The sequence below is a fragment of the Molossus molossus genome, unplaced genomic scaffold, assembly GCF_014108415.1.
Source record: "Molossus molossus isolate mMolMol1 unplaced genomic scaffold, mMolMol1.p scaffold_m16_p_13, whole genome shotgun sequence".
Classification (NCBI taxonomy): domain Eukaryota; kingdom Metazoa; phylum Chordata; class Mammalia; order Chiroptera; family Molossidae; genus Molossus; species Molossus molossus.
The window spans coordinates 66,828,471-66,853,208 of record NW_023425348.1 but is presented as its reverse complement, the minus strand read 5'-3'; the positions used below and the strand labels follow the sequence as shown (position 1 = coordinate 66,853,208).

General features: G+C 41.6%; 1 protein-coding gene across 1 annotated transcript in view; it reads left to right on the top strand.

Moving 5' to 3' along the window:
* SLC5A12 (solute carrier family 5 member 12) overlaps positions 1-24,738 on the top strand; it is a 40,388-nt gene that overhangs the window by 10,858 nt on the left and 4,792 nt on the right. Inside the window, exons 5-13 of the mRNA XM_036259271.1 lie at positions 2,381-2,535; positions 2,636-2,776; positions 5,890-6,019; positions 7,192-7,280; positions 11,293-11,405; positions 15,662-15,729; positions 18,993-19,079; positions 21,632-21,798; positions 23,276-23,379. Of these exons, the coding sequence (XP_036115164.1) occupies positions 2,381-2,535; positions 2,636-2,776; positions 5,890-6,019; positions 7,192-7,280; positions 11,293-11,405; positions 15,662-15,729; positions 18,993-19,079; positions 21,632-21,798; positions 23,276-23,379 (1,054 nt within the window). The remainder of the gene's footprint in view (positions 1-2,380; positions 2,536-2,635; positions 2,777-5,889; positions 6,020-7,191; positions 7,281-11,292; positions 11,406-15,661; positions 15,730-18,992; positions 19,080-21,631; positions 21,799-23,275; positions 23,380-24,738) is intronic.

Sequence of the window (24,738 nt, the reverse complement as noted above, 5' to 3'; positions counted from 1 at the left end):
TCGGCTGCCTCCTGCACTCCCCCTGCTGGAGATGAGCTCACAACCCAGGCATGTGCTCTGACCTAGAATCTAACAGGGACCTCTCAGTCCATGGGATCATGCTCAGTCCTCTGGGCCACACGGGCCGGGCTGTAACTGTCTTTTAATGAGAATTTGATAAAGTTTGTTCTCTTGCTTCCTGTCTAGCTGAAGTCCAGGTTTATGCATATTTTTGCATAACCAATGTGACATAGTCTCAGAAAACTGAAATCTTTGACATTTGGTGTTCATATCACTAAATCTGATGTTGAGATTTGGGTTTGGAAGGTTTAATGTCTTTGAAGGAAATCACAATGCCACAGTATGGGAGATGTGAGTTAAGAAATTGATTATTTCGCAAATCAGGATTTGAACAGCATATACAAATACGATGCTTCCGGCAGGAAAGTTAATGTATGTTTTTAAAATTGCATTTTAATTTCAAAAGAAATGATGGGACAACCCCAATATCTTCTGTCATCTCTTCACAGAAATTCTTGGCACTTTGGAGGAGTAACGGGGGAAGGCAGTTCTATTTTTTATTGTTAAAATCACCACATCCTTTCATTCTCATTGTGCTATTCATTTTCAAAGCTCTTTTGAATCCATCGCTTCATTCAGTCTTTCCTAATTTTCTCATTCCACCTTCACCATGGTTCTGAGGGATTTTATACCTAGATTATTCCAGCAGCCTCTTTCTTTCCTCTTGTCTACTTGTTTTCAACTAGGACCGCGCATTAGAATCACTTGGGGAACATTAAAAAAATCACTAAGAACTGGTTTCTACCCCAGACCTCAGTTTATTCCAAAACCCTGGGGATGGGGCCCAGACACTGATTGTTTGTTTGTTTTCAGTTTCTCTAAGTGACTCACAAGAGGAGCTAGGTTTGACAGCCACTGCCCTCACCTCCTGTCTCATCACACTGTCCTGCGTTGTGTTCTTAGATCCATCCCCCTAAAGTCTGGTTTGCCCACCTCACTGCACATCCTCCAGCTCTTACCACTCCTTTCTCCATGAATATCCAGAATCAATCATTCCTTCCAACTTCTGTTCTTTTTTCGCAGTAGTCTTCCATCTCAGCTTTCCAAAATTTATTCACCGTCACTAGTTTTGCAAAAAGAATTTTCAGGTGGCACAAGCCAGCCCCGGTGATTCTCCTTGATTGCCTCACCCCCTCTTCACGTGGACGCGATTCGTCACAAGCTGTGTTGATTTTACCTCCCGAACATCTCTCCAATCCATCAACTCCTTTCTATTTCGGCCTTACTTCAAACCGTTGCTGTCATTTTGCACATGGACTGCTCAAATAAACTCTGAGTTGGTCTCTCCAGTCCTTTTCTTCTGTGGTCCTTGAAGTCCACTGTTCACACACCCACCGCTGAAACTACTGTGAAACTACAGAAGCTTTCATTATATAAATCTACTTAATGCTCTCTTATTGCTCTTGCAAAATCATTGCAGTGGCCTTGTCAAAATTGGGGTGTTCTGGCCTTTCGCACATTCAGCAGCCTCCCTTTGGGCATCTTCATCTTCCTCAATCTGTACGTTCCAGCATCTTTCACGTCTTCAGGCAGCTTCTCCTTGCTGCACACATGCTGCTCCCCTGTCCACTTTGTCCTCTGTGCCTGGTAAATCCCTTACTCACTCTTCAGAACTTAGCTCTGAAGAGCGCCAGGGATACTTTCTCAGGCCAAGCCAGGACTCCTTGCTATGTGCTTCAAGAGGAACCTGTCCTTTTTATTTTTATTTTATTTATTTTAAAATTTATTTTTATTATTGACAGTATTACAGATGTCCCCCATACCACCACCCATCCAGTCCCCAAGGTCTTCTCCGCACTATTGTCTGTGTAATTGCACTTTTCACAGTTTTAAGTACAATTTGATGTTATTGTCTAGTATCTGCTTCTCCCACTGGATTATAAACTCAGAAATTAAGGAAAAAATTTGTCTCTTTTAGTCCCATGCTTAGTATTATACTTGGCATATAAAAGGTGCTCAGCAACTGTGTTGGAAAAAAAAAAGAAGGAAGGAAGGAAGGAAGGGAGGGAGGGAGGGAGGGAGGAAGGAAGGGAGGAAGGGAGGAAGGAAGGGAGGGAAGAAGGAAGGAAGGAAGGAAGGAAGGCAGGCAGGGAGGGAGGGAGGAAGGGAGGGAGGGAGGGAGGGAGGGAGGGAGGGAGGGAGGGAGGGAGGGAAGGAGGGAGGGAGGAAGGAAGGAAGGGAAAGGGATGGGAGGGAAGGAAGGAAGGAAGGATGGAAGGAAGGCAGGGAGGGAGGGAGGGAGGGAGGGAAGATGATATTTGCAGAGTTGGAGGATTGCAGGCTTCATTTTTAGAACTAACACCCATTCTCTCCATTTCAGGGAGGACTGAAAGCAGTCGTGTGGACAGATGCTTTTCAGATGGTTGTCATGATTGTGGGCTTTTTAACAGTTCTCATTCAAGGATCAGCTCAAGCTGGTGGATTTCACAAAGTATTAGAGGAATCAACAAATGGATCTCGACTAAATATACTTGAGTATGTCCAGTGCTATTTTTTTTTTTTATGTTTTATAAAGATTTAGCTGCATGACCTAATCCCCTAAAATCTTTGTCCCCTCCCTTCTCTGTGCTCTTAGCTTTGATGCAGACCCCCTCCGGCGGCACACGTTTTGGACAATCTCGGTGGGAGGAACTTTTACATGGCTCGGGATCTACGGAGTTAATCAGTCAACCATCCAAAGATGCATTTCTTGCAAAACAGAAAAACATGCTAAGCTGTAAGTTATTAATCAAGAAAGATTTCTACATTATCTCTGCCCTTATTGAGTACTTAATATATGCTTCCTAATGTTGTGTGTACATAAAAGAAACAGAGAAACAGAAATATTCATTTAACTCTTCTAACACTATTTGAGGCATGTGTTACTCCTCATATCTCAGCAGGGGTTTGAATGTAACAGTGTGCCTTTGCTTTCCATCATTTTCTGTCTCCATTTATTGAGAAATTACTAGGTTAAACCAGGTGTTGTGGGTAGTGATGCTGAGCTAAATAGCACATATTTCTTAGTTTCTGTGATGAGATGACCCTTATCACTTATTTGATTCAGCATGTGGTTTCTTCAACCACAGTTTTGCTTTTGATGGATATACCTTTCAAATTTCCAAGGAGAGATTTTTTTTTTTTTTTATCCTCACCAGAGGATATTTTTCCATTTTTTGTACAGATAGAGTGGGAGGGAGAGAGAGGAAGGGAGAGAGAGAGAGAAACATCGACGTGAAGGGACACATCGAGTGGCTGCCACCCGCACGACCAACCAGGGCCGGGGACAAACTGCAACCGAAGTACGTGCCCTTAGAGGGAACCGAACCCGGGTCTCTCCGGACCGCAGGCCGACGCTCTAACCGCTGAGCCAAACTGGCCAGGGGCCAAGGAGAGATTTTTAAAAGAAGAAAACCCAAGGTAAGAGGCAGGTCGCATGGGGTGCTAGGTGCTCCGAGGCCTGCCGGGAGATCCTTGCCGGGAGATCCTCGCCAGGCCAGCTCGCTCTGGAGGACTCCAGCAGGCACGCAGCTGGGCAAGCCTTTTCCGAATGCAGCCAGCCAGCCCACGCTCTCGAATGGGGACCAAAGGATGCTCTGCTAGGAAACAGTGGTAGAAATAAACTAGCACAGCATCTAAAACCGGCATTTGATCCGCATTGCTGCTGTCCAGAGTTCCAGCCTCCTCTGGCTTGTCAGCCAGCATGCCTTCAAATTATCTTAGGGTGAGAAACGGTCGCGATGAATATTTCTGCAGCGGGTTTTAAAGTGCTTTCCATGCGCAGTTTCTTATATAGACTGAATAAAAGATTAAGTTGCTTGGACACGGTTGCGATTTTGTAACAAATTCTGAAAGGGGATATATTCCTTTATATATTTCACACATTCTCAGAAGGAAGAAGTGAACCGATGTAGTGTTTAAGCAATTCACTAGTAACATATTTACATCCTATGATAAGTAGTATTAACAAACCCTCTACATCCATGCTCATCACGTTATCAAATAGCTGAATTACCAAAAATATATTTAAGATCAAACGTGTTTTTGACATTCATATACAATTAAAATTCATTTAAAATTCTGCTTTAAAATAGAGTTGAAGGTGTAATTGATCTGTTAGAACTGCTGGTAGGAAATGGTGCTGACGGTAGGAGGAGCCGCTGAGCAAGTCCCTTCCCAACACCATCCCGCCTCCCCGCTAACAGGAGCACCTCCACACACTCACTTATTTTCCATTCCCATTGCCTTTGTTTATTTTCTTCGTATTTCTTATCACGTGAAAGATAATCTTGTTTATTTAGTTCACTTCAGAGGTTATTACTTGCCTCCAGTCCCTGAATACCACCTCCAAGAGGGTGGGCTCTGTGTGCTGTATCTCAAGCACTCAAAGAAGCTGGTGCAGAGTTGCCTGAATGGAAGAAGAGTAAAAGTACAACCAATACAATTCATAGGTGTCGATCACCTTCTGCATCAACTGTATTCCCAAAAGGCTATCTCTAGTTCAAGCCCCTCCAAACAAAAACAAGCAACTAAAACTCAAACATAAACATTGTTATACTGCTCCCAAAGAAGTAGCTTTTGCGATAAAACCCTTTGCTAATATGAATGATATTTAAAAAAATCTTATCTATGGGATAATTATCTAACATATTTGCTTCATAAATAAAAACTGATTTAAGGGTTTTCTGCAAAGCAGGTATAGCTGTACAGTTCAGGTTTTAGGGGACTTTTAAATAAATGTGTATCCTTACAGTTGAATGTGGATGCATTTAATTCCTTCAACAATGAGTGGATCCAAGAAAATGCTCTGTGTTGTTCTCCTGGTGCCTGCAACTAGAGCCAGAATGAGATGATTTATTCTCTCAGACCAATGTAAGGCTAGCCTACTTTCAAGTCTTCTCTGAGATTAAAGAAATGAGTAATACTTTGACTTTCAAAAGACAGTTATAAATACAAAACAACCATAGAATACTGCAAAATTATATGTGTAATTACAATTAAGCATATCTGTGTGTTGTAGAATAAATCAAATTGCTCCAAAAAATATGGGTAAAATGACATTAGGTGTTCCATACTTTCTATTGCCTCTTAAAAAAAAAAAAAAAAAAAAAACTTACCCTGGCCAGTTTGGCTCAGAGGTTAGAGCGTTGGCCTGTGGTCCAAAGAGACCCGGGTTCGGTTTCCACTAAGGGCACGTATCTCGGTTGCAGTTTGTCCCCAGCCCTGGTTGGGTCATGCGGATGGCAACTTCTCGATGTGTCCCTTTCACGTTGATGTTTCTCTTTCTCTCTCTCCCCCTCCCACTCTATCTGAAAAAAAAAAAGGAAAAATGTCCTCAGGTGAGGATTAAAAAAAACATTAAAAAACAAACTTAACTTCAAATTTCATCTGAATTAATCTCCAAAGTGTGTATTTCTAAAACTTGTCTATGTCTACATTTATCTCCTTAACCATGTGGAAGAAAATATGTTAAACTATAAGTTGGCTTTTTAATAGTTTTATGAGTTGGGGGGGGGGGCACGCATCACTTGAGGTTATACATGAGTGACTGTTGTGTGATATTTCATCAGATAGATTTCACACCAAACACTGAAGCTTTGCAGAAAAACTTTCAATTTCAAAAGAAAATCCATCAAAAAGCTACCTCATTCAACTTTTATAATCAGTCTAAAAATGTAATGTTCTCAAACAAACCAAAAAAAAGTACTCATTCTTGAAAGCTGTAGAGTTATAGTTTAAAGCAAAAAGACCCCCCAAACCCCAAACATTTGCCTTGGGTCTTTGGTGAGGACCTTCCCACACTGGAATATGTCGTGGAGGCTACCAATAGACACGTGTGTTCTTTCCTAGAGCCTTGTACTTCAACTTGCTGGGTCTCTGGATTATTCTGGTGTGTGCTGTCTTCTCTGGCCTGATCATGTACTCCTACTTCAAAGACTGTGACCCTTGGACTTTGGGCATTATCTCAGCACCAGACCAGGTACATGTCCCTTGGGGCCTGTGGGAATGGCTGATACGGGTGTGTGATGTGGGGTAGTTCTCTTTTTCACCTGGACCTGTAGCCACTTTCCACACCCCAAAGACTAGACTGCCTTCCTCTCCTCTTGGGTGATAGTACCGCACCTTAGGTTCCGATACGAGGGAGTAAACGTGGAAGAGGAAGGTACCGCACCTTGCCCTTGAAGACCGCGCCGTCAACTCGGGCAAGGCTGCGGAGAGAGGAAGGTGGGATTACAGGGTTTGGTTGTCAGTGCTACCTTTCAACTCTTCTTCTATCAGTCTCAGTTGATCAATAATGCTTTCATCTCAAATGGAACAAAATGACCCTTATTTCTGTAATGCTTCTGCTCATCATAGATTGAACACCACCACCTCAATGTCCTCTGTTAAGCATTCTCTTAAAAACTCCCTTGTGGCCCTGGCCGGTGTGGCTCAGTTGTTGGAGTGTCATCTAGTACACCAAAAGGTGGTGGGTTCGATTCCCAGTCAGGGCACAGGCCTCGGTGCAAACTCAGTCCCCAGGTGAGGGATGTGCGGGAGGCAACCAGTCGAACCCTCCACCCCAAGCTATTCCTCTCTCTAAAATCAATAAACATATGCTTGGGTGAGGATTAAAAAAATATTTTGAAAAAACTCCTTTGTGGACAATATGATCAGAAGGAGGAGTTGTCTCCTCTCTCCTCCCCTATTCATTCCCTATACATTCAACCGTCTCACTCTGTCCTGTGGGGGCTTCTCTCTCACAGATTCGGCACAGAGTAGAACCATAACACCCCGCTTTTCTGAAGACTTGCTTTAAGCATTTGTTTCTAGGGTTTAATTGCTAACTTTAAGGGTAAACAGGCAAGAAAAGATCGTACTTTGCAAACAAAATTTTTTTTAAAGTTTTTGAACCTTCTAAAGTTCACCCAGCCCTTTGTCCTAATACTGTCTCTTTTCTGCCCCTTCCACGCCCCTGAATCTGGACCTCAGGTCCATGGACGTGGATTGATCATAACCTCTGCTAGTATGTAACTGCATTAGTCCATGCAAACTCCTCTGTTAGTATTAATTTTGTATTTTTTTTGCCTCCTTTTGGTAAAAAGCTACCTTCCCACATTTCAGACGTCGCTGGTGAGACCACTAATCCCATGTTGTTTGCGTTCCCTTCAGCTGATGCCATACTTCGTCATGGAGATATTCTCCACGATGCCTGGGCTGCCGGGGCTTTTCGTGGCTTGTGCCTTCAGTGGAACTCTGAGGTTAGTGTGCTGACAGCACCTGCTGGGACGGTAATGGTGGTGCCCACAAGGAACGTGAGGCGGTCGTGGAAGTAATCACCCCTGTTTACTGAGTACTTCCCGTGTGTCAACTGCCCTGACACACGCTGTACTTGTATTTGCTCATCAATTGTCACATTTTATATGAGACTGAAACTTGACTCATATTATCATCAGTTTATAGATAAGAAAACTGAAATTTAGCAAGGTGGACAACTTACCTATGGTGACATAGTAAACTGCAGGGACGGGATGTAAGCCTAGGTCTGAGCCTACACTAGACATCTCTGGTTCTTTTCTCAACCTGGTCTGATGCCGACTGCCCCACAGTTTCACGTCCCCGCTACACAAGGCAGTTCACTCTGGTGGCATTAATCATTCAGCGACAATGTGTTGCTACAGATCTGTCTTTTGCAATCCATTCTCCCCATGTTTAATAGCATACTCAGGCAGCTCATGACTTCCACCCTCCACATGTAGACACTATTCTAGATACAAAACTATTCACACATGCATTCAGACAAATATTTTAGAAGGTTTGCATCATGCAAGGTGCAGTTGGTGACGGTGGGGCTGTAGGGAGATCTCACAGAAACAGGACTGACATTGCCCGTGGAGCTGGCATTCTCATTGACATGGAAGGTGGGCAATATATCAGTGAACAAATAAACAAGATATAGTTTGATAATGACAAGTAATATAAAGGAAATAGAGTGACAACCTAGAGAGAGGGGAGGCCTGGGGGTTCTCTTTTTAATAAAGTCTTTAGGGACCTCCTCTTTGACTCTGTGACTTTTGTGTTGCGGGATAAAGCACAAGGAAAAGCCAGCTACTGAAGAGCACAGGCAGGGGGAAGAGCAAATTCCAAAGCCCCCAGAAGAGAAACTGTATGGGATTCTTTAGGAGCAAAGAGAAGAGTTAAAGCACAAGGAACTGGGAGAAGAGCAGATGGGGATGAGTTTGAAGAGGTGAGCAGGTCTCAGATCATGAAGAGCCTTCATGAAACACCAATCAGAAAGAATATATGTACTCCTATGTTCATAACAGCACTAACTATTTACAATCGCTAAGATCTGGAAACAGCCCAAGTGTCCATCAATGGATGAGTGGATAAAAAAGCTGTGGTACATATATACAATGGAATACTATGCAGCTATAAGTAAGAGAGATCTCTTACCCTTTGAGATGACATAGAGGGACCTGGAGAGTATTATGCTAAATGAAATAAGCCAATCAGAGAAAGAGAAATATCACATAATCTCACTTATTTTGTGGAATATAATGAACAAAACAAACTGATGAACAAAATAGACCCAGAGATATAGAAGTAGGGTACAGACTGACAAACTTCAGAAGAAGGGTTGGGGGGGGGAGGAAAGAGGTAAACCACAGAACTTATATGCATGTATGCATAACCCTGGACATAGACAACAATGCTGGGGACAGGGTCAGGGGGGATCTGGAGGAGGGTGTCAATGGGGGAAAAAGGAGAAACATCTGTAACAAAAATAAATTAATAAAAACAATTTTAAAAAAGAGTTTGCATTTCAAATTGAATGGGAAGACATTCGAAGGTTTAAAGCAGGGGAGTGAAGGATGTCATACAATGAAGACTCAGTCTTCTGTGTGGGGAAGGGGCGATAAGAACAGGATGAGTGGTGAAAGGGAGTGACCTGTTGGGAGGCATTTGTCTCAATCCAGGTGAGAGATGCTAGTGACCCGGAGAAGGGTCGGCAACAGCGTTAGGAGCAACGCACTCACAGCAAGACACTGCCATTACTCTCCTTTTAAGCCAGGCCCTCTCCTGTGTGAGTCAGAGATTCAGCTGGTGGGAAAAGTCATTCCTTTCCTGCAAATTTCCTTTCAATTTCAAAGAATCTATTACAGGATTTGTTAAAGGTCAATTTTAACATAATAAATTGATCAGGGTCAAAATTCTAATAGTACCAGAGCATAAAAGCAAACATCTTATATCTTATGCCTCAGATTCCTTGCCCCACCCCACAATATTAATCAGTTAATAATTTTTTATTCGTAAATCAGAACATTTCTTTGCTTATGTGAACATACCTGCCTTTTAGTGTGCAAAAAAGAGATCACATTGTACATACTGTTTCTTTTTTTGAAAGAACATTAAAAAATATTTATTAAATTTATTGGAATGGCATTGCTTAATCAAATTTTTTTTTTAGCCAACTGTATTTTTTTTAAATTAAAAATACTAAATGTTGACATTATTGCAGGTTTCTCCCTTTCCCACCTCTGCCTTGCCCACCTCAACCCCCCTCCACCTCCCCTTCCCTTGGCCTTCACCACACTATTGTCCATGTCCGTGAGGTACGCATATTTTTTCTTTAGCGAATCTCTTCACCTTCTTTGTCCAGTCACCCTCACCCCCTCCCCTTGGGCACCAGCCATTCTGTTCCAAGTATCCATGCTTCTGGTTCCATTTTGTGCATCAGTTCATTTTGCTCATTGGTGTCCACATATTAGTGAGATCATATGGTATTTGTCTTTGTCTGGCTTATTTTGCTTAGCATAATACTCTCTAGGTCCATCCATGCTGTTGCAAAGGTAAGAGTTCCTTCTTTTTCACAGCTGAGTGGTATTCCAAAGTGTAAATGTACCATAGCTTTTATATCCATTCATCTGCTGATGTGCAGTTGGGCTGCATCCAAATCTTGGCTGTTGTGAATGAAGCTACCATAATTATAGGGATGCATCTATTTTTTCTGATTGGTGTTTCGGGATTCTTAGTATATATTCCCAGAAGTGGGATTGCTGGGTCAAAAGGCAGTTCCATTTTTAATTTTTTGAAGACCTAGGACTATTCCAACTGAAATCAATGGCACTATTATTCTGCATTATCAAAAAAAGAAAAAGTTTGAATTTTTTTTCATACCTTTGGCACAGCCATAGCAAGTCTTCACCTGAACATTGGAGGATAACAAAATAACGAGTAATGAATATCAATGGACAACTTCAAATAGCTGGCCAGGCTTTGTTCCTCAACCTGATACTCTTCTAGACTTTTGTTCGTGTTTGTGATTTTGCATCATGTGAATTTAATATAGTTTCCTATTCTACTAGTTGAAATATTCCTGGTCTCTATAAGGAATTCAATAAGATTTCATGTTGCTCTACAAAGGAAACTACAGCTTGCAGGTCCTCTGTCACCTAAGCGAGTTTTAGGGTCATGAAACTGAGCTCTGATTTGAAAGTCAGAGCTTCCGTGAGTTGAGGTCTTAGCCTCCATTCCAGTCTTTTCTTTTGTCTCTTACTCCCTGACCAATGGCATGCTGGCCACTCTGTCAGGAATGTAGACATAATTTTCCTTTGTTCTAGAACATCTTTTCCCCAACTTGCATGGGTGTTTGCAGTACCTATGGTAACCATCCCTTCTAAGGGGAGACTCTTCTAACTTCATAGTGGTTTAGGTCTCTGAGAGACATGCTCTCACAACGCTTTGTCATTCTCCTTCCTAACAGTTTTTACAATCGTTATCAATTACATAATGGGTTGTTAAATGTCCTTGTCACCAAATGAAGCGGAAGATCTTTGTCTTTCTTGTTCATCATTGTATGCCTAGTACCCAGAATGAATAAACAGATGTATGAATGGTCTTAATGAATTAATTAATTATTAATGAACGGCAATGTGAACTGACAGCTGAGTTAGGATAGTCACTGCCATGCCACACCCAACCACACTCTCTCTCTCTCTCTGTGACTTTCTGCTAACTCTTTTAACATCTTATTAAGAGAAATTGGTGGGAGCTAAAACATGAAAACCTAGCATCTTCACTGGCCTTTATGGGGAAATGAAAGCGCATTAAGCAGAGAAACAGCTTTGTAGAATGAGTAGACAGGACATGTGGTTCCCCTGGGTTCTGTCCCTAGAGCCCTGCCCTGCCTATTTGCCCTGGCACTCGGGGCAGACTGGTGGCTTAGCTTTATTTCATTTGGACTATGTTCTCAATTTTCTCTCCCTATAGCACCGTGGCTGCCAGCATCAATGCCTTAGCAACAGTGACCTTTGAGGATTTTGTCAAGAGCTGGTTTCCCAATCTCTCCGACAAGCTGAGCACCTGGATCAGTAAAGGCTTATGTAGGTATAGCCTGTGGCTCTTCATTCCATATCATGAAATGTGCATGTGGGACACATCAAAATCCTGCACGTGTTATTAGGACACACCGGCACAAATGCATGTGAGATACATGAGAAAGCTCACATACAGATTCTTACACTTGCAAAGATACCAGGTGGGTACCAGGAAAAAATGACCAGCTCGCTTGCCTTCACCACCCTTGGTTTTGACACTCATTTGCACTCGTCCTACATTCCAGACCCATCACATCAACATCTTTCGATTATTCTATCTATTGACCATATTAGTTCTTTGACATAGGAAGATATTCTGCTCACTATGGTCAGTCAGTTTATAAAACCAAATCCTTTTCTAAAGAATCCTTAATTATGAAACTCCTAATAACCTCATCTCAAGTAATAATTTTTGTTTGCTTAATTGAAAAATCGCATATTACACTTTAATTACTATAGTACTTATTATCTTGAATTATAGGTAATTTGGAAAAATATATGAACTTTTAAAATAAAATTTTAGCTATCTAATCCTGCCACCTTTCTTTAGCTTAAAATTTTAAAATGTTTCTATTGTTACTTTTTTTTTTAACGAAAAACATTGGCTATTCCTGTGTTAATCATTCAGATTAACTTTAAAATAATATATTTTATGTCACCTAAATGCACTCTCCCCCATAGGATTACATTAAACCTGAAAATGTATTTGGGAAGAATTGGCATCTTTGTAAGATTGACATCTAAAAAAATAATTACTTTTTTCTATTTAATAATAGAACAGTTTTGATCCTAGATATTATTATACTCATGTCTTTCTTTTCCTCCTGCTTGTCCCCCTCTCCTCCTCCACTTCCACCTCCTCCTTCTCCTCTTTTTCCTTTTATTCTTATTTTTTCGTTGATGCTGTGAATGAGATGCTTTCCTTATGTCTCCTAAACAGTCTATGATCTATGTGGGAAAGCTATAGCTATTTGTTTTTGTTTTACAAAGCATATATATTGCCATTTACACAACTACTGTTGATTTTCAAATTTTTATTTTATTTTATTTATTTTTAATCCTCACCCAAGGATATTTTTTTGTTTATCTTCAGATAGAGGGAGGGAGAGAGAGAGAAACATCGATGTGACAGAGACACATCGATTGGTTGCCACCCACACAACCCCAACTGGGGCTGGGGACAAACCACAACCGAGGTATGTGCCCTTGACTGGAATCGAACCCAGGACTCTTTGGTCCAAGGGCTGAGGCTCTAACCGCTGAGCAATATTGGCCAGGGCGATTTTCAAAATTTTATTAAGTATGGTCATTGCTGCCTAATATCGGTAGTTTAATCATCTCCTTCTCAAATGTTCTTCTCATGTGGCTTGTTTGTTTTCCATTTTTTCAGTTTTTTTCCTATTTCCAAAACTTAGTTCTTTTTCTCTGCATACTTAAGAGACATCAAGTTTCTTGTTCTCAGTCAATTTTGAGATCTCCACAAAATAAAGTTTTAACAATAATAATTTTACTTCTGTTATTGTTTTTTTGTCACTCACATTTTATTATAAAAATTAAATCATGCAGCAAGGTTTAAAGACTTTTACATGAATTTCCATATATATAGACCACGCAGATTCTCCATAAATATGTTTCTAAACTTACTTTTTCACATATCCATCCAGATTTCTTTCCATTCATTAATCACCATATTTAAATACATTTCCCCTAAATTTTTAGCATGCATATTATTAACTAGAATTCAATGACCATTTAACGTTTTCTTGAATGTAAAAATCTACCTTCAATGAAATGGACACATGTTGAAGTATGTGTTTGCTGAGTTTTGACATATTCATACACCTGTGTGATCCAGCCATTAAAGATATACAACATTATCATAACCCTGGAAAGTACTCTTTTGCTCATTCCAGTCAATCCTTGCTCCCAGTCCCCTTCAGAGGCAACCATTATTCAGATACTTTTCACAACAGATTGGTTTTACCTTTTCTAGAATTTCATATAAATAGAATCACACAGTACACACTTTTCTTTGTAACACTCTTTTCACTCAACATAATATTTCTGAGATTTATCTATTTTCTATGTGTATCCATGGTTCATCACTTTTCATTGCTGAGTAGTATGACACTGAATGGATGTACCACAGGTTTTTTTTTTTTTACTTCTACTTCAATTGGTGGAGCTGGGCTGTTTTAGTTTGAGGTTATAGTAAATAAAGTTGCTATAAATACTTTTGTACTTTTTTAAAAATGGAAGTTTTTAGTGTCAGTACAATTCCCAATTTGTAGCAGATATTTATGAATATGCGGGATTGAGGTACACGTTTCTTTTGTGCCCATGGCTTATGTCGATCCTCTGTGCTGAAGTAGCACTGGGAAAGTCCACACCATTTCCTGCAAGGGTAGAACTTTCTTCCCACCTCACATTTCCTGCTTTGTCTGTGGGCCATCGACTCCAGGTCTCTATGAACCACCACCAGTTTCCCTAAACTTCCTGCACTGCGGGTTGTTATCAATCAATCTGGTGGACGTTTAAAGATTTGGGGGAGAGGGAGGCTAAGTCAATTCTCTATTCAGCACAAAATTGTAGAACCCCTGGATTGAAGGATGGCTGCCTAGGATCTTGCTTGAACATATAACTGTTGGTCCAGCAAGAGGGTAATCAGTTGTAGAGAGAAAACATGTCTTTTATTATTGTCTTTGGGAAGGTGAACTTGTCCCCATTCATAAAGCAGTACAGAATCAGGGCAAACGTTATTTTCTGCAATCTAATCTATCATCTTTAAATATAATGGGAACAATTTTAGAATTATGAAATGTGCTTATTGATCAAACTTAGTGCTTAGTGCTGTGATTTTCCTGATTTTTTTCTGTGTTGTATTGAGAAGTTGGAAAATACAGCATAAAAGTTGCTATAGCCTGGTTTAATTTTGAGTGAGTTCTTGATAATAAATATTATGACTATCATGTACTAAGACTAAAATATAATATAATAATAATAGTAATAATAATGGAAAACATATAGCACTTGCTATGTACCAGGCACTGATAGGCATATTAATTTATTTATATGTAGCCCCTTTTGAGAATGAGATCTTTGGAGCAGGAATCGAGTTCTGACTTTATAGTACTAGCGTCTAGTCAAGTACCTGACATACTGTCAATATTCAATATAGGTAAACTAATAGTCTCATTGGAAACTGAGCTAGATATTTGGCTGAGAGAAAATGTGAAACAGCACAAACAAAATCATTTTCTCTCTGTTTCTGTCATTGTGTTTCATCTATCTCCAATTCTTTCTCTCTCCCTCTCCAATTTAGTTTATGGGTTATAATGGGTATCATATGTACTTTTAAGGTGATTTAAAAACAGATATACTAAAACAACTATTTTATAAAAGATTATTTAAAAGAAGACATCATCTGCCTGGCCAGTGTGGTTCAGTGGCTGAGTGTCGACCCCTGCACCAAGAGGTGGCCTGTTTGATTCCCGGTCAGGACACATGCCCAGGTTTGGGCTCGATCCCCAGTGGGGGGCCTGCAGGAGGTGGCCAATTGAAGTGCTCTCTCATCGATGCTTTTATCTCTCTCTCCCTCTCCCTTCCTCTCTCTCTCTCTCTGTCTGAAATCAATAAAGAAAAAAATTAAGAAAAGAAAAGAAGACATCATCTTTAAAAGATGACTAAAACGTACATGCCAATTCATTCAGCAAGTCCCTATAATACTAAAGACACTGTGCATGGTGCTTCGGAGAGTGGTACCCAGATGGCCCTTGTGGTTCTCCAACATAGATATGTAAAGAAACAATTCATTATTCACTGTACCAAGGGCCATCAGGATAGTATGAATAAAGCACTTAGGAAATGGACCAGAAAAACTTCCAGATTTGCAAAACCTGTGAGGTAAAATGTATAGATATTTAGCAATTCTTAAGCTGAAAAACTATCAGAATCATGATGAGAGTAGTACCTTCTTCAGGTGATTGTTGGTTGGTCACACTGAAATGAGTTCCCTCTAATTCAGTCTGGATTAGCCTCTGTGAGTGGCCTTTCCACAGTGTCATGTCGTTTTACATATGACAGCCTTCTTGAATCCTGGATAGAAAACCACTTCACACTAGATTCCAGCCCATTCTGCCTGACCTAGGAGAGCATGTCTCATGGCGAAAATCTCCTAAATGCCCCTCTTGGGGCTTGTTATGACAAGGCCAGTTTGGATGATGGTGATGAAGGTAATAAAGTTTTGTTTTGTTTTCCTTCAGGTATCTTATTTGGCATCATGTGTACTTCGATGGCTGTGGCTGCATCCCTCATGGGTAGCGTCGTGCAGGTACCGAAAGAGGGGAAAGACACATTTGATTTCGTAGCAACCTTTTACCCATTTCTATTCTAATGTTCTGCCTATCCCTTCAAGCCACTGTCTGGTGCCAAATTAGGCATACACATACAATTTCAACCAAAATTGCATTCAGAAGGGGAAACCTTAAAAAACTGAAACAGGACTCAGTGACAAGGTACACTGTAATAAAATTAGAAATGTTTAAAATTCAGATCTGAGAATTTATGATCCTGAAAAAATAGGAGTATAGTCATAATAGTAACAACAATAAAAACAATTGACACTTATGGAAAGCTTATTATATGCTAGGTGGAGCCTGAAATGTATTATCTCATTAAATCTTTATTATTTCTCTAAGAGGTAGTGTGCTTAATATACTGCTTTACCGATGAAGAAACTGAAATGTGGAGACGTGAAGAAATGGTCCCAAAGGCACATACTTAGAAAGTGGTGGGGCTGGGACGTGACTCATCTGTGATCTACCTGTCCTCCTGCTGGAACTGCCTCCCTTATATCCAACTCTCAGTTCCATAAAATGTCAGCACTGGAAGGAGCCTCAAGGATAATCTGTTTTAACATCTTCGTTTTGTAGATAGTTACCGAAAACAGTGAAAATATCCTCCTCGAGTTCCTAGAGCTAATTAGTGGATGGACCAGGTATGGTCAGTCCCCAGAGCTAGTTAGTGGCTGGACCAGGTATGGTCAGTCCCCAGAGCTAGTTAGTGGCTGGACCAGGTATGGTCAGTCCCCAGAGCTAGTTAGTGGCTGGACCGGGTATGGTCGGTCCCTAGAGCTAATTAGTGGCTGGACCGGGTATGGTCAGTCCCCAGAGCTAGTTAGTTAGTGGCTGGACCGGGTATGGTCAGTCCCCAGAGCTAGTTAGTGGCTGGACTGGGTATGGTCGGTCCCTAGAGCTAATTAGTGGCTGGACCGGGTATGGTCGGTCCCCAGAGCTAGTTAGTGGCTGGACCGGGTATGGTCAGTCCCCAGAGCTGGTTAGTGGCTGGACCGGGTATGGTCAGTCCCCAGAGCTAATTAGTGGCTGGACCAGGTATGGTCAGTCCCCAGAGCTAGATAGTGGCTGGACCAGGTATGGTCAGTCCCCAGAGCTAATTAGTGGCTGGACCGGGTATGGTCAGTCCCCAGAGCTAGTTAGTGGCTGGACCGGGTATGACTCCATGAACCACACCCGTTCCCATCTCAAAGGGCCCAACTCACAAAGCAACATAAAATAAGCGAATCTTCAGAGTCTATTTTAACCCTTGCAATTCCCCTTTATCTTCGTATAATTTGAAGATCCTTTATATTGCCTTCGCTTGGCACAGGCTTTCAATAAATGTTGCTTAAACAAAACAAAAAAATAAGTAAGCGTCAGTGAATAGTAATCACTGACTTTCTTAGACCTCTTTCTTTCTATCATATAAGACTTGTCTTCCCCCAAAGCTAATGACTTTGTAAGATATTTTTAATTTTTTCCCCATAGGGGGAGATAAACACCTCTTCTAACTTATTGGCTCTCCCAGAGAATACCTAGTAAATCAGCTTCCAAATTCAGTACTGCAACAACTATGAATTAATGCTATTAATCAACAGAAGTGTCAAGAATATTAAATTAAGTATCTTAATTGAGGAAAAGTATCAACTTTTATCTTATCTGGCCCCATCTTGTCAAAGATTTATTTGTGGCATTGAGTTCTCTAAAAATTAACCCTGAAAACCTATCATAGCAATGCCTCTGATGTTTCTGCACAGAGGAACTTACAATGCAGATAGAGGGGTCTTGAGGGCCCCATGATCATATCTCTTTATTTTTTATAGAGAAAGAAGTCTCTCTGAAGTAAAATGAATCTGAGTTCTTTTTTTTTTTTTTTATTGATTAATTTTTGTTACAAATGATTCTCCTTTTTTCCCCCACTGATTCCCCCCTCCCCCTTCCCTCCCTGCCCCTTCCCCCGATTGTTGTCCATGTCCACTGTTCATGCATATATGCGTATAAGTTCTGTGGTTCATCCCTCTCTCACCTCCCCACTCCTTAGGGGATTGTCCTCAAACTGTTATGTTCATTATATTCCACAAATCAGTGAGATCATATGAGTTTTTAACAGAAGATTCACCAAATCATAGTTTTGTGTGGCAGGGCCGGCCAGAATTAGAATCTAAATATTCTATTAGTGATGGCCTCTTTCAAAAACTTTTCCCCTTAAGCAACAAAAGAAGGCCCTTATGGTGATGTACTCTTGAGTTTTTCTTTTTAAATGCTGTTTTTGGGGGGAGAGAAAATGTGGATTCCATCCAGAAAATATGGCTTGGAACCCTTAAATCTCACCTCTGCCACTTTCTAGATGGAATATGCCTTTAATGTTTTCTCTCCACCCAAGTTTCTCACCTATAAATTCAGTTAGTGTTACCTGCTGCACAGGGTAACTGTAAGGATTAAATGAGCTCATTTATTTAAGTGTCTGGGTAGTTCCTCTTTACTATCTGGCATACAGGGGGTGCTCGACAAATGTGAGATACCGTATATATCAGATCTTCAGCGCATCCTCATCTCAGACCCTTGCACTAAGCCCTGCAGTCACACTAATGGATTTAGATAAAGCCGCATCGCCGACATGCCTGCACCACAGTGCCTGTGTATGTTCAAGGTGATGAACGAGGCTCTAGGTTGCCAGGAAATTGGTTTAACGAAAACCCCTGGCCAGTTCACGAGACTCAATAGCTTAGAGGCTAAGAGATGTGGAAATACATTTAGTTTCCAAAAGAGAGCCGTAGAGGTGGGTTATGGGATATGAGTGCCTAATGGCCTCCACACCAGACCTTAACACTTCAGCATCCTTGAGGTGCTCTGGCTGAGATGTCAGAGGTGGGGAAACAGACAGTTATTATCAAAATAATACAGCTGCCCAAACAGCTGATCAACTATGCAAGATACGTAATATAAGTTATAGCTGTATTTGTTTGGTACATTATACAAAAACTTTTTAATAAGATAGAAAATCTAAACAAATCAATGAGCTCCAGCTTGAGGGAAAACTACTTCTACCCAATCATAGCTACCTGTGTGCATCCACACAGGCGTCTGTTTCCATGTATTTTTTTTTTTTTTGTACAATGCTTATCATTGATTCCAGAAGGGAGAAGTTATTTCCAGAAGGGATATGATTAATGAGCGGCTGAATTTTTTCCCAAGTCCAGGAAAGAGGTGGTCCTCGGTGGGTCATCAAATCACGCTCTTGATCTGCTTTTCTCTGCAGGCTGCCCTCAGCATCCACGGCATGTGTGGAGGGCCGATGCTGGGTCTGTTCACTCTGGGAATCGTGTTTCCTTTCGTGAACTGGAAGGTAAGGATGCCGCATCGCTCTCCTCTCTCAACTCTCACCCGTCCGTGAAAAGGCCATTTGTCTTTGCCAGGAAATAAACGGTGGCTTCTTTCCATGGAACCAACAAACCCCGAGCCCTCCTAGCCCTGACTTCAGTGAAGCCGTTTTAGGAGCAGAAAGCAAAGAAAGTAAGAGGTGGTTGTGAAATACCGAAGGTCATGGCATCAGAGCTGATTCTTTAGGGTTTAAATTGTCTTCCCTAAAGTGAGGGCCCACAAATAAAACTGAAAATGGATATTGAATTCAGAAATCATTTAGTTAAAACACAATTTATAAAACTTAAAAAAATGTATTTTTTTTCTATTTTTCCCTAAATTATGACGAATTTAAGGAGGGAAGAGGAGACAAGCCCTGCATACTCTGAGAGCTGGATCTTCTTGGCTTTGCTAGCTGACAGCTAATAGTTTGTCTTTAAGTAAATCTTGGTTGAATGACTGTACAGTAAGTACAAATCAAAATGAACATTTGGAAAAGTAATATAATAATATTTTTAAAATTTTTAAACATTTTATTTTATTATTTGTATCTTTACCCGAGGACATTTTTTTTTTTTTTTTTTGCATTTATCTTCAGATAGAGCAGGAGGGAGAGAAGGAGGAAGAGAGAGAGAGAAACATCGATTCGAGAGACACATCGAGTGGTTGTCACCCACACAACCCCAACAGGGGTCGGGGATGCACTGCAACCGAGGTACGTGCTCTTGGTGGGAACCAAACCCAGGACTCTCTGGTCTGTGGACCGACGCTCTAACTGCTGAGCCAAACCACCCAGGGAAAAATTTTAAATATTTTAAATATCGTAATCTTTTCAATCTAACATGTTGCTGTTTAGTATTATTATTCTTGACATTTATTCACTCATATGCATGAAGTTTTAGAAAGTCTTTAGACTCCAGAAAACCTGACTCTATGCATATTTTTAATAGACTATGGGGTGCTTGATAAATCTTGGTCAAATGATATCCCTAATTAGGCCTCTGTGGCCACCTGACCATTATTGATCTGTATTCTAGATAAATCTTACGGAGCTAGGTAAAGAGAGTGGATCGGTAGGGAATGTTTAGGAATCTGCAGTGCTTCTTCTGCAATTTTATTAGATTGTTTTAATCACCTTTTCTGACATGGAGTTTGACAAGGATAGTTATGTCCTTGGAGAGAAAGTATGAGGGAAGGCAATTTCTTAGCCCCAAAGAACAAATAACTAGCTATGCATCATCTTACTGCATTCTAAACATTAATTTGTTTTGTATGTTTAGTGAATTATGGTCCTTCTATTTAGTTAGGAAAACCACCTTATTCTAAGAAAAAGATAATACATATGACACATTTGTATCTCCTCTCCCCTTGTCATTGGCTGCGGCTGACCCCACCTGTCAGTGCTGGCTCTTCCCACGGAATGCGGACGCAACCTCAGAATTCCCAGCATGGCTCTCAAGGCAGCCGCTCTAAGTCAGCACGGGCCGGGCCTGCTGCTAACATCCACTCACCCTTCTTGGTAGGCTAGGGATGCCCCGTGACTATTATACAAAAGTCACATTTCGGTGCCCATACATTTTAGTGGAACACAGACATTCGCCTTTGCGTATTGTCTACGGCTGTCTTTGCGCTACAATGGCAGAACTGAGTCGTTGGGACAGCCTGTATTGCCTACGAAGCCCAACATATTTATTAGCTGGCTGGCTCTTGATAGTAAAAGTTTGCAGACCTCTAGTCTAGACCAAGGTACCACTATTGAAATCATATACATTGTTTTACTTTCCCGAAATAATAATGAACAGGACATTGTGGTGCTGTCGTTGGAGAGTCCTAATTCCGGATAAACAGAGAAACCAACAAGGTGTCTTCCCCCGCAGAGAAGGCTCAGCTGTCCAGGAGAGAGCAGGAGCGTCCAGATTTTATTTTCCAGTGATGCTGGCCTCTACCGGACTGTTCGACTCTTTTACAGAAGGAGTGACTTTTTACTGTTTGTTAAGAAATACAACCTTTCAACAAAGGGCTACTAAATGCACGTTAGAATTTAGACTCAACACTCCACACTTGGGAAGCAGAGAGTCCGCCAGAAGCACTTGGAAAAGCATATGGGAGTAGAGTGTCTGCGTTATAGCTTACAATAACAGTCAATGAAAAATGACCACACTGTCTCCGCTTTCTGAGGTTTTTCCAAACTTCTAAAACTCAGCTACCGGGAACTGAGGTTTTGACAGCTTTTAAGTGATACGTGGGAGGAAGAAGCCAAATGGAGAGAGAGAGAGAAAAAAAAAAATCTTGCTAGGAATCTAACTATAACCATCACTATAAAATTATGCAGTGTTTTATTTAAGGCACAAGCTATTCCCAAGTAAAACGGCTTTGGCTTTGTTGGGGTTGGAAGGAAGGCGGTTTGAGGGCGCTGCTCCAGAACGAGGGGCTAAGGTTTGGGGTGGACAGCCACACTCGGAGTCACGGTACTCGCACCTCATTATACGTCCAGTGGCTTCATCAGGCCTCTCACTGCCTTGTCTTCTCCTTCACCAGGGTGCACTGGGAGGCCTTCTGACCGGAATCACCTTGGCATTTTGGGTGGCCATTGGGGCGTTCATCTATCCTGCACCAGCCTCCAAGACGCGGCCCTTGCCTCTATCGACACAGCAGTGTGTCCCATCCAATGTGACCGAGGTGGCGCTGCCAGTGTTCTCCAGCAGGTACGGTGACTCCAGAGACGGCGGGACGTCCCAGACTGGGTCACCAGGTTAGCGGAAGGTACACTCTCCAGCCATCAGTCTGACAAGGCAGCTGTCGCTTTCCCGTGAGAGTCCCTCTGGGTGGTCCCCAGCTGCCCTGCCGGGCTCCTGCTCCCGTAGGTAGCTGTCCCTCTGCCTCCCGTGTGGAAGAATGAACGTGGCAGAAGGGTGAGTTGGAGGTATGAGTGTAAAACAGAAAAAAAGTGAGAAGTTTGGAAACAGGATATGAAGCTCATGGTGAGTTTAAAAGAATCAAGGCTCTCAGCAGAGAGGTTGGTGAGCGAGGCGGAGAAGGATTGTGAGCGTGACGAGACAGCAGCACGCTGTGAGCTCAGGTTTGGGACAACTGTCCACACTCAGCGGAGGGCTTTCCTTTCTACCTCTGGTGGGGATGAGTAACTTAAGGTTCCAAAATGCAGGGGACAATGTGGTGCAGGGAGAAGCCCACGGACTTGGAAATCAGAACTATCTGTGTTCAGATTTCGGTTTTACAATGCATCCACGCTGTCTTTGCACAGGTTAGTGACTTGTCACTTCTCAATTTCTCATAGTCCTTAGCGAAGCTAATACTTACTTTACTGAGACTTTGAGAGGAGGGGGATTAAATAATATTAAGTTTATATCGATCTATTAAATTCTATCTACCTATCATCTATCTATCTACGGAGAGAGACAGAGAGAGGATGAGGGAGAGAGCGAGCCAGGAGCACTGTACTGATGAAGTAAGCGTGTGTTCTCACCTGTAATTGTGCTCCTGAGTCGGTGGTCCTCTCTATAATGGATGAGCACTCTATCTTGCTTTCATTTGCCTCTGAGTTTCATTTAGTTTAGAGTTATTTCTCTCCGCAAATCTTACAGACAAACAGTATCAACCGACTTATAGTTCCCAGGGCCACTAGGTTGTTTCCTCCTTCCTGCCTGTGCTTATTGTATCCTCTTTTCTTTGCTTGGTTAACTCGTAACCATTCTTTACAAATAAACTAAGGTGTCATTCCACGCATCAGCCTGGGTTGGATACCCTTCCTAACACTCCCAGAATCCTGTTTCTGTTCCGCCAAGGCATTGCCCCTCCATTTTAGGATTGTTAGCTCCTGTGTGTAGACTTACTCATCTTTTCATCTTCAGTGCCTGTCACAATGTCTGGCACTAAATCTGGACGTAATGAGTGCTGAAGAATAAGTAATACATACGAAATGGAAGGCACTGTTCTCACTGCAACCTAATCCAGTGGCAATATTTGTAACTAGGGGGCGGGTGAGAACATGGAATACAAAGCACAGTGAGTCTACCTTTAAGTTATCAAAAAATAATCAAATGGCCAAAGGTTATGCTTTGGGGTTTGAGAGATGCCAGGCCCTGAAATGATCCCTTGGCAGTCCTCCGCGTCACGGTGAATTGTAACTTTGAACCCACAGAGCTGTGCTGTTGTCCTCCACAGACCTGCAGTCGCTGACACCTGGTACTCGATCTCCTACCTGTACTACAGTGCGGTGGGCTGCCTGGGGTGCGTGGCTGCCGGAGTTCTCATCAGCTTCATCACAGGTTCGGGACATGGGTCTTCTCTGTGGGGCTGGGGAAGACATGGGCTAGTTTCATGCATTGGTGGACTAGGTAGCTGTCTTCCTCGTGTGATTGTGGGCCCACTACAAAAAGCCCCTCTTCCCAGAAAGATATACCTACTCTCCCAAATGACATGCCAAAACATCTCTCTTTGTGTATATTATTAATCATATATATCTAATATATATGAGTAATACATGATTAATATATATAACATATATATGATTAAAATATATAACATATATTTTTATTTATTTATTTTTTTTTAGTTATTTATTTTTTTAAAACCTCACCTGAGGATATTTTTCCATTGATTTTTCAGATAGAGAGGGAGGGAGGGAGGGAGGAAGAGAGAGACACATCGATTGGTTGCCTCCCAACCAGGGCCAGGGATCGAACCTGCAACTGAGGCATGTACCCTTGACCAGAATCAAACCCGCAACTTTTTGGTCCGTGGGCCAACTCTCTAACCGCTGAACCAAACCGGCCAGGGCTATAACATATATTTTTAAATATCTCCCATATGTTATGAAGGGAAAAAAAAGATGTCAGACAATGGCCTCCAGAGGCCATTGAATATGAAAAATCCTTTGTAATGTAACAATCAGTATGGAAGGTTAAATATTAGGAGTGATTCCCTTGCCCTTCATCTCAGTAGGAGCCTGGAGTTTTTCCCATGACCACCTTACTATCTCCTGGTTTAGCCTTCACGATTGGCTACATGAGCAGAGGAGAGTCTTACTGTTGCTTCTGGATGTGTTGTACTTAGAGGGTCACCCGGCAGGGTCGTGACCTCTCTGCAGTGAGCAGCTTCTCTGCAGACATGTCTGGTGCAGGATTTAACGTGTACTTTGAGCCACAGTCTCGCTGATGGTTTAATGTCTTTTTTATGCCAAAGCCCATGAAAGATTGTTGGAAGAAACATGCAATATTCTGCTACTCTGCCTCCTTGGAATATGTATTTTAGCTGAATAAGTTACTATTGAGATACTGTACTTTTCCCACTACCAGTATATACCTGTAGGCAACGGGGAGTCAAGATTCCTACTCAACACATAATCTAAGTGGTGATCATTCTGCTGATGCTACCGGAACTGCTGTGTGCAACCTCCGGTGACGTAGTACGTACGCTGGGCTTGATTTCACCAGCGATTTACTTAAATTTAAGCCAGTTCTGGGTGCCAAAAGGTATAGAACATATATTTTGTAACCCTAGGCATTCATGTAGTCACAATTCCCCAGTATCTTTATGTAAATGGACTCAGATGAAACTTTATTTTTGGATTTAAATGTCAGTCCCCCAACAACTGTGGCATCTTTTTGACACCAGTGGGATACACC